General features: G+C 46.6%; 1 protein-coding gene across 1 annotated transcript; it reads right to left on the bottom strand.

The window, feature by feature from the left end:
• Positions 1 to 1,694: 1,694 nt before the first annotated feature.
• LOC123451019 lies at positions 1,695 to 2,631 on the bottom strand. Its single transcript, XM_045128035.1, has one exon. The coding sequence runs from the start codon at positions 2,595 to 2,597 to the stop codon at positions 1,917 to 1,919; it is 681 nt and encodes a 226-aa protein (XP_044983970.1). The 5' UTR covers positions 2,598 to 2,631; the 3' UTR covers positions 1,695 to 1,916.
• Positions 2,632 to 10,381: the final 7,750 nt, after the last annotated feature.

Raw genomic sequence — 10,381 nt, forward strand, 5'->3', positions numbered from 1 at the left:
GGGGGACCCCACCCCCTTTTATCTAAAAAAACAATTGGTTTTGTGGAAACACCTACTTGATGTTCACATGTGGTAGGCAATCCAACCAATTCAAAAAAAAGTTTCTCTTTGTTGAATAACAAAGGGGCAAATCCACACCTTATGTAATACCCCCTCCGTCCCAAAATTATTGTCTTAGATTTGTCTAGATATGAATGTATCTAGTCACATTTTAATATTTAGATACGTCCATTTCTAAACAAACCTAAGACAAGAATTTTGAGATGGAGGGAGTATGTGTGAACTCTAAAGATGATTGCAGTTTGTTGATTGTCCCTTTTGTAAGGGCTTGCTAATTGTATTAGACCCATGCACAAAAAACGACTATATAATTTGTTCCGCTTGTTGTATCTTGCTTTTGAATTTCCCACGTCATGGATCAATGACAACACAACCCCACTTGATGGTGGCGGAGCCAGGGGTATCAACAAATTAAATGGCAGCGATATTCATCCAAGATCTTGAGCAAGTGAGGTCTATCTAGGGTGCAGATCAACCAATGTCATAGTGCGTACCGTCAGATATATTAGGGTTTTTGATCAATTTAATTCATATGAAAAACATGACGATAGTGCTATGAAGATTAATGTTGTACTTCATACGCATGGTAAGTATGTTTTTAAACTAAGTATTATTATTTTTAAAGCAAAAACATTCTAAGCAAAGAACATACACATCCATGAATAGAGCAAGTATCGGGAACACATGAACATAATGTGATATGTTTCCAATGCCAATAAAACCCAGCTCATCTAATGATATTTAACATCCATAGAACTGCCAAATAAAGTTAGTAAAAATGAGATGAGCCTTATCATACCCCCAAAAGTCTGTATAACCCTTCTCTCCGGAGATGGAGTAGGCGTAAGCATCAACAACAAGAGGAGCGGCACTTCCATGCTTAGTTAGCTCGACTTGACTCATTCACAAAACATGACACATCCGGATGCGTGTTTCAAGGCAGATGGTGGAGGAGGAGTAATTGCTTACCACTCTTCTTCTCATGCTTCAATAATATGTGAATGAGAGTCCTTATATGTTGGTCCAAACTTCCCTTCACACCAAGGGTAGGACAATTAAGCTCCACGTCATAACACCGTAAAATAGGCCTCTGAGATGCTATTTCGCTTATGGAGGCAGGACTAAACTCTCCATCCATGTCACGACACCATCAAATGAGCCTTTGAGATTTTTCTGAAAATAATTGATCCACGAGGCCAAAGCCTATCAATAATTTAACCGGTACACTGTGGGGGTAGCATGGTCATAAACTATGGTTGCCTGCGTGAGCGTTCCATCATGAAATCCGACAGAGGAGGGTGGCCAATTAGTTTGGTCATTCAGATCTTCGTCCTGTGCATCCGAACAACGCGCGCACGCGACCATAATTCATGAGATCGCAGCGCCTGAGCAGTTGAGCGAGCTCGTCTCAAGCATGGGAGCAGCTACCTAAGTGGCGAAACTCATGGTTAATCGATCGATCGGCCCGTGTTAAAACTCAAGCTCACGAGCTCGAATAGCCCACCTCTCACGGGAGGTCCTGTTGGTACGTGGTACTCACTCCATTTCAATGAAATAAGCATAGTAGTAGATCACTAGATATCTCATCATACCAGCACTTGATTCACCACCGTTTGTTTTTCTGCTCGTGTATATATTCGTAGATATAAAAGATTGTTTTATTGAACTTGAAATATGCAATTATCCGCATTACATCGCACCCACCTTCATCTCTCATGGTTTCTTCTCTCCTTTTCTACCAAGAATGGTGCAAATATTTTGCCAACCATATATCATATATGTAGGAGTAGTATAATAAACTTCAGCAAAAGCATGGAAGGAACTCATGTTTGAAGAACTTTGGACGTCGAAGCCACTCACACCTCGGCGACGGGGACCAGGCCAAGCTCCCGGATCACCCCGGCCGCGCCGCGGAGCGGCTCGCCGAGGCCTTTGCCGCAGACGGGGATCTTCTGGAAGAGCGACGCCGGCACGTCCTCAGTGATGATGCCGGCGTGGAACTCGATCATCCCCCTCTCCAGGTGCGCCACCATGCTGGTGATGGAGACCCAGATGAAGAACTTCTTGGCCATGATGCCGGAGAGGTTGGAGATCTCGCCGTGGGAGATGGTGCCGCTGAGGTTCTTGTCGAAGTAGACGTAGTGGTCGCCGAACCAGACGTAGCAGCTGCTGGCGAGCTCGATGTGGAAGTTACCGGTGGCGTTGTCGAAGGTGTAGGAGACGACGGAGTCCGGGAGGAGGCCCTTGGGGAGGCCGTACTCCAGAAGCACGTCGTTCGCCACGCCGTGCAGCATGGCGCCGTCGCTGCCGTCAGCGCAGGCCGCGTGCGCCAGCGGCGCGGCCGTCGCGGCGACGGCGAGGACGAGGAGGACTGTCATGGGAGACATGGCCGTCGTAGTCGTCGTCGTCGTCGGGGTTTGGGAGTCTGGTTCTTGGTGTGCCTTTCCGTGGGAATTTCTGTCGGTTTTATAGGTGCTTCGGCGTTTGGGCACCGGCGATGGATCTCTTGCGATGGGATCGCGAGCGTGATCGGTCATGTGGGCGTATTCAAATCTTGGTACCACAGCATGCATGTCATCACCACCGTTTGCAACCACCCGGAGTTATGATTTTTTTTCTCACTATTTCTCCCCCTGTCTGATAACGATGGACCAGACAATTTTATGCAATTTTATTTCGGTGACCCCGCAATTATAACAAGTTGTTGAACGAACCAATCATATACAGTACTAGAGTTAAGCACGTATTTAGAAAATCTACGTGTCTAGAAAATGGACTACAGTACATTTTACTAACAAACCTTCTCGTCCTATGTATCATCATGAAAAGAAATCGTGACCATTAATACAGCATATTTTATACTCCCTCTTTAACTTAATATAATATATGTTTTAGTGACTGAGGGAGTCTGGCAAGATTTGAATATTTTACTAACAAACGCTAGTTCCACCCTTCGTTTCATCTCCGTGGTGGACTTTGCCTCTTTTATCCACACAAATTGTTCAAACATATCAGCTTTTATTGACAACATCGCCCCATTTGATATTTTCTGCACATTTCATTTGAGTCGTTACATTGTGTCAAGCTTTATCGCATTTAACAATTTACTCTAATTCTGACCGGCTAGGCCAACTTGTCAAACCGACGTGACCAATGACTTGGATGCCTACTAGGAAGGGCGATCTAGATCGTCCTCTCTACCTGGATGACCGGATCCCCGCCCCAAAGCCAGACCCACTCCATGAGGCCAGGAGCTGTGGGTCGGGGATGAACAAAGGGCGCCATGGGGAGGAGCAAGGCGATGGAAGAGCTCCTCGTAACCATCTTCAGATTTGCCACCATTGTTGGGCAGCTTTTGCGAGTAGTAAGGACTCACCTAATTGGTTTACGCTTTCAAGTTGGAGTAAGGATCACCAACCGCACCGGGCTTACAATGTATACCCAGCCGGTTAGAATTGAAGCACATTGTTAAACTGGGTTAAACTTGACAAAATATAACAACTTCGTGGTAAAATGTGGTAGAAAATTTAAATGTGGTAAACACTTACAAATATACAAACCTTGGGTAGAAAAGTGGCATTCACTTGAGACAACAATTTGGTTATCGCTAGTGTTTGTTTGCATATCAGTTTAACGGAACATCTTATGATCACCAAATAAAAGGGCGAACAAACTTTTTTTTTGCGGGTGAAAAGGGCGAACAAACTTAACCGGAGTGTGGCAAGTGGCTCCGATGATCCACTCGCACCGAATCTTAAGAAAAAGCACACGAGATGGCGTCAAACTGATATCAGGACGGTTCGGAACAGGTTAGAGACCTTGTAATTATGACTATATGGCGGATTTGGCAGCTGCGCAATGACATTATGCATGGAAGGAGAGGGTGCACAGTGCAGGCAACTGTTGACTACTTAGACAGCTACTATAAATCTCTCAATCTTGTGAAGAAGTATAGCATGGAGGATATTATCAAGGGAAAGATGTCATCTTATGTGCACAGCGGAGTACAAATTACAAACACTAACCATGCTCCATCTAAGCATTGGCCTCCACCACCGACAGGATGGGCGGCACTCTCTGTGGACGGATCTTTCTCTGCTCGGGACGGCCGTGCGTCGGCTGGGATGGTGCTACGAAGGGAGAATGCTTTGTTGATATTTGTCGCGTACCGTTATATATTCAACTGTAACGACGCCTTCGAAGCAGAGATTCATGCCTTAATGCAAGGTATGGCACTGGCTTTGCAGCATTCGGATATGTCCGTCATTGTCGAGTCAGATTCTTCAAACGCTTTGGCCACCATTGAGGGCGATGCTTGGTCTAGGTCGGCCTATGGACACTTAGTTGAGGAGATTAAATCTCTTATGGTTGATAGAGAGTTTATTCCTTTGAAAATTAGTAAAGATCAGAATAGGGTAGCACATCACCTCGCTCATTATAGCCGTACCAATGCTTGTACTGCAGTATGATTGAATTCGAGCCCTCTGTTCTGTGAGGATTTGTTATCTCGAGATTGTAACCCGAGTTGTTTGGAATAAAACTCTCTTTAACCTCGCAAAAAAACTGATATCAGGACCTTTTCATTCACATGTGCAATAGCAAATCTACTTGACAACTACAAATGTTCGGTAGTCGGTATATGTTGGAAGAATGGGAGTGCTAGTCAATTTCCCGTTTAATTTGGAAGGCCTTGCTCAAGGAGGCAACCAAACAGGTTCTATCTTAGAGCTTTTACAGCCGGATGCCTCAAACGACCCCTAATACGTCCGTGAATGGGTCCGGTCAATGGTCGGACAGCAAAAAGAAGGGAATAAATGAACCAATCGCGTCCCTCATATTATTTCTATATGTTCAGCCTGTCCGCGAACCCTCACATCCATTTCAAATATAAGGAGGATATGAGGGCTCGCGGACGCGCCTGAACGCGCCCGATTAGTCCGCCTTCGCCATGTAGGACGCGATCCCACCCCGGACCACCTTTTGCTTTTCTTTATTCATTTTTTTGTTTCTTTATCCATCAATCGCGTGCAATTAACCGGACATATAAACAAGAAAATGAGGAGCGTGGTTGCACGAACGGACAAATATGAGACACTTCTAGTCATTGACCGGACACGTCCGCGGATGTTTAGAGAGTCATATTTGCTATGTCTGGCTGTAGATACTCTTAGATCATCTCTAGCAGACCCCGTATAATGCCGACCCGCAAAAGTCGTTTATAGTTCGTGAAAAACAGGTTTTACGGGTCGGCGCGGGTGCGGATAGAGGCAGACCCCCCAAAACGGACTCGTATAAAAGCATCTTTTATACGGGTCGTCAATGCGGGGGCTGCTCTGGCGCCACCGCGTCGACCCGCAAACCGGAAAACCACGCAATAAAACATAGTTGGAATTTGACAGCGCAACCGACAAATGAATTCGAATTTAAACAATGAAGCATAGTTCTCGCGCGAAATGAAAAACATAGTTTGAAAGACAAACACAAAAGGACTTCATGCATCCTCGTTCTTAAGTCTGCACCATCAAGTTCATCGCCGCCCCCGAATCCATCGACTCCGCTGAATCCATTGCCTGCACTTGTTCCTACTGCGGCACTTGTCCCTACTCCGGCACTTGTCCCTACTCCGGCACCGAAATCATCGGTTCCGATGCCCGAGGAGAAACCATCTCCACCATTGTAACACGCAAGCATCCTCCTCTTCAAGATTTCTCTCCTTGTCATATCATGCCATTCTTTTCTTTAGTCGTCCATATCATTGCGGTTCAAAGTTATGATCCTATTCTCTTCGGCAAGAAGGTTGGCCATGGTTTTGTTTTCAGCAGCACGTGATTTTCTCTCCTCAACTTCCTTGAGCAATTTCCACCTCTCTTGCTTCTTTCGTGCCTTCTTCTCGGCCAACTCTATCTTTGCATCCAAATACTTCACTAGCAATACCTCATTTCATTGGAGCATGGAATCTATCTTGTCCCGTAAGGTCGATGCTTCGCGTTCCCTTTTGATCTTCTCTGTTGTCTTTCTTCACCACCGGGCTTGTTCAAGTTTCTTGGGCCATCATCATCTTCATCTTCATCCATTTCCGTTAGTGAACCTCTCTTCGGCGGGGATTCTCTATGAATCAACGCCCATTTATCACAGTTTTTGAGCAATTCCCAACAATACTCTAGTTTGAAAATTCTTCCTTCGGAAGCATCCATGTCTTTGTACCGTTGTTGGGAAAAAAATTCCTACACAATAAAAACATAATCAAACTGATGTAACCATTGTACATTATGCAAACTAATGGAACCATTTGATTGCAGCCAACTCACATAGTCGGATTCGACAGTTCCACTTGGAGGAGCATTGTGAACTTGTTCCAAGCAAGCTGTCCAACGGCTATAAGTCGGCTTGATCACGTCCCAACGATCTTGGAGTGACCAAAAGGTCCGTGTTGTCCTGTTGGGATACTTGGCCATCATTTGGAAGTATTGATCTTCAATTCTTTGCCAATAGGTCTTGGCGGTTTGAGACACACCCGTGCAAGGATCCATAGACACCGCACTCCAGGCCTTTATCAACATTTGATCTTCCAAGATCGTGTAGTTATTTGATCTGATGCTTTTTTTACCTTGCTATTGCTGATACGCCCCCTCATCTATCTCCTCCACCTCATCTTCACCACTGTGGTCATCAGCGCCACCCTCTAATTCATTGTAATCGAAACCACCGATCGGGGCTTGATCGATGTTGACTGCGTTGGTGGCCAACAAGTGCACGAACTCGGCAACGGCATCATTTGAACCACAACTACATCGAGTGAAAGCACATCACGATGGACGAATAATCGAAGAAGAAAAAAGTGAGAGAAGTTGCATACCTTCCGGATGTTTCATCGAACACCTCGTCTGTGGTGGTGGTAGCGTCGTAGGAAGGCACCGTCGGGGTACGTCTCGCCGGGGCGGATGGAGTGGCTGAAGGTTTCTTCGTAGGAACCTTCTTCCGCTTCACATCTGAAACCTTGTTCATCTTCCCCGCCGGGGGTCGGCCAGATCGCGCAGTAGCGGCTGCGCCCGGCGCGCCTTCTCTTCCGGCTGGGCCATTCGGAATGTCGACCTGCACGACAACGTTGCCTTGTCACTTGCGGACTGGCGCGTTGGCGACAGCGGGAGTAGGGGCGGCATGGCCGACGATGAGATCCGCCGGACGGGATTGCGCGTGCGCGACCTCCACGATGACGAGATCCGATGGCTGGAAGGCTTCCATGACGGCGAAGAATGCCGTGGAAGAAGGTCCAGAGCACGTCGTGGGCGGAGCAACGGCTGCCGAGGAGGGGGAAGCGGGGGGAACGATGCGAAAAGTTCCCTCGCGCCAAATCTCGTTGCGGATAAGGAGTGAGCTCGGGTCGACCTCCCATCCCGTGAATCTCAAGGTTGAGGGCGAACTTTTACCGTGCCCCGCAAAAAAAATTACAGGCCGGACGCGTTTGCGGGGTCTGGTCTGGTAGCATTTTTCGCCCCGGCACATATTTTGATGGTTATTTTGCGGTCGGAACATTATACGGGGTCTGGTAAAGATGTTCTTAGGGAGCTTAGAGAATGTAAAGGTGTGGACACGATCCAAATCTCAAGATAACTTAAACCATGGATTCGTATGCAACGCTCGGCTCGACAACGAGATTCAGTGTCAGGTTCTTCATATCGATTTAAGGGTTCAACGCCGATGACTGTAACGGGGTGGGTCCTTAGGGGGATGTGCATGACTGACTTTCTAGCAATCATCGACATTGGCTCCGGCATGGGGGTGACGGCAGCGTCACGCCTACGGCTCGTTTTGACAGCAACCCAGTGATAACAATATAAGTTTTATTATGTTTGAGGTGTTATATATTACTGATAAACTTTTATAATAGATGTGAGTCCTGTTCGTAAAAAAAATGCAGCGTGCAAGATAGAGAACCTCTTTTTTTCTGAAATGGATAAGATGGAGCATTGTGATTGGTCTTACACGACGAGTTCCTTGATGCGAATGGAAGTTAAAGAAATGGAACAAAAATAGTGTGTACATACATTAGCTCGCCAAGCCGGATACGCAGTCGCCTTCTAGAGGCTGTATTCAATACTCGTCCGTAATTTGTCCACATCTTCTCATCATCATCATCATCATCATCTCAACTACTCACAACGAGTTAGGTTTTCGTTTTCTGGCAAACATTTTGTTGAGGTGCAAACTACTAGCTTCTTCTTTTCTTTCACACTTTTCTGGCAAACCAGTTGAACGGGTGCTACACGGTCATCGGGCGCTAAATCAGTTCACGTATGTGCACATCAATCGCACTATGTATGATAGTGCCTCCTCCCCGAGAAAAAAATGTTCAGCTGTAAGTATTAAAGGCGACAGTCAGCAGGTAGGAGTGGCAGAAGTTGGTTGGGCTTGATTGCTAATTTATGTCCCTCAACGCTGGCAGACAGATGCTGAATTGCTGTGGCTAGTACCACTACCTCCTGATCTGCATAGAAAGCGATGGTATGATTTTTTTTCTTTCCTTTAAACACAATACAGAGCCTACAGATGTTCATATACATGTATGTATGCACACACATATTATACCGTACCTTTGTGAACACCTTTGAAAGGCCGAGGTGAAGGATCTTCCGGAATGATGAAGTCGCTGGAGGAACCTCACATTTTATCGAACACGCCATACCTTGAGTGTAATTTTTATTGGTAGGGGTTTCTATCCTGGTATTCATTTGTGCAATACAAAACAATATAACAACTAATATACAACAATATAGCAACAGCGTACCAACTGATCGGCAATTCTTTGGTATTCCATAGAAGTCTCGGTAAGACTGCGGCATACCACCGAAAGAACTAAGCTCAGTTCACCAATCAAATGAGAAGTCTCATGCATGCAAGCAATATTTTTATGAAAAATATTAAATCAAATGTTTACTCTCTAGTCTTGGAGAACAAGTGTCTAATGACGTCTAATCCGATGGGCGGAGACGGGCACCAGAGGAAGAGTGAGGCTGGGAGAGTTGGAGGACTAGGTGGAGGACATGAGGTGAGGACGAGGTGGAGGATATATAGGAGGTGGAGCTCCGGTGGCTAGGGTATGGGCGTGTCGGGTTTCTAGGAGGCACGCGTCGTCGGGAGTGAAAGTGTGGACTATCGTTTGATGGCTTTCACATTAAAAACGACGAGGCCGTGCGCAGCATGGAGGCTGACGGGCGGGACTGTCAGTGCGTTTGCACTTAATTTGGGTGGTGGGAGGTAGGTGGCCGCCCGCCGTGGCGGACGAGAAGCGGGTGCGGGTGTGGATCCGCGTCGTGAGACTAACACTCTATTTTTTCGATAAAGGATGGATTTTATTGGCTCAAAGAGAAGCATCAAGATGATACAAAACCAAAAAGCACACCTGGCCTATGCATAGGTAGGATGCATACAACCAACATCAATGCACGCACATAAAAAATATGCCAACAGATAGCAAAGTCAGATAAGACCAAAGTGTAAGGGCATATTTTTACCCTAGTGGTTTTCGTGATTAATGGCAATGCATTTGCGGACTAATCATTTGCATTAAGCCTTTCAAATAATCCATCATTTACCACAAGACCATTCTAGCCCCTCGATGGATTAAAGTGAAGATGGTTTCTTCCCCGCATTTTGTTTTCGATGGAATTGAGTCATAGGAGAACCATACTATTAAGAGGGGGTCCGCATCAAAAAGGTTTGGGTGGGATCAACACGTACACTTTCTTTCGCACCCTTGTTCCTTTCCCGCTTCAATGGAGTTGTTCACACGTTGCCTCTACTCTAGACCGAAAAGGACCAATCGATAGTACCGCGTATGCCAAACGGTACTACCGCCTACACTAGTAAGCGGTAGTATCGCTCTAGGCAGCGATAGTACCACTTACAGGTGGTAGTGCCAATGCCTAGTACCGCGCGCAGTACCGATGGCTTCACAGTCTTGACTTTTTCATCTCGGACTCAGTGATTTTTGGCCGATAGTACGGCACGCTAGTACCGCCTCTTACTACCGTGCCACTACCGCCCTTCCTTCTGGGCATGGAGCGCTCAGCAAGCTCCGAGCGACAGTAGGGCGAGGTACTACCGTCGTTAAGTGGTAGTACTGCTCTCACGAGCGGTACTACCACTTAGGCGGAACTACCTCTTCCCCTGCTACCTCTCTGGGCTTGAAGAGCTGCTGCACTACAACCCAAGCGGTAGTACCGCTTGGGGGAGCGGTAGTACCGCTCCGACGACACTACCGCCTTGTGCCCTCGTGCCATTGCCCTGTGCGGCTGGCTCAACCACCCAAGCAGTAGTACCG

Source organism: Hordeum vulgare, chromosome 4H (assembly GCF_904849725.1).
Source record: "Hordeum vulgare subsp. vulgare chromosome 4H, MorexV3_pseudomolecules_assembly, whole genome shotgun sequence".
Lineage (NCBI taxonomy): Eukaryota > Viridiplantae > Streptophyta > Magnoliopsida > Poales > Poaceae > Hordeum > Hordeum vulgare.

Coding starts and splice junctions, on each gene's coding strand:
- LOC123451019 (XM_045128035.1), bottom strand. CDS start 2,597: ATGACCGATCACGCTCGCGATCCCATCGCAAGAGATCCATCGCCGGTG.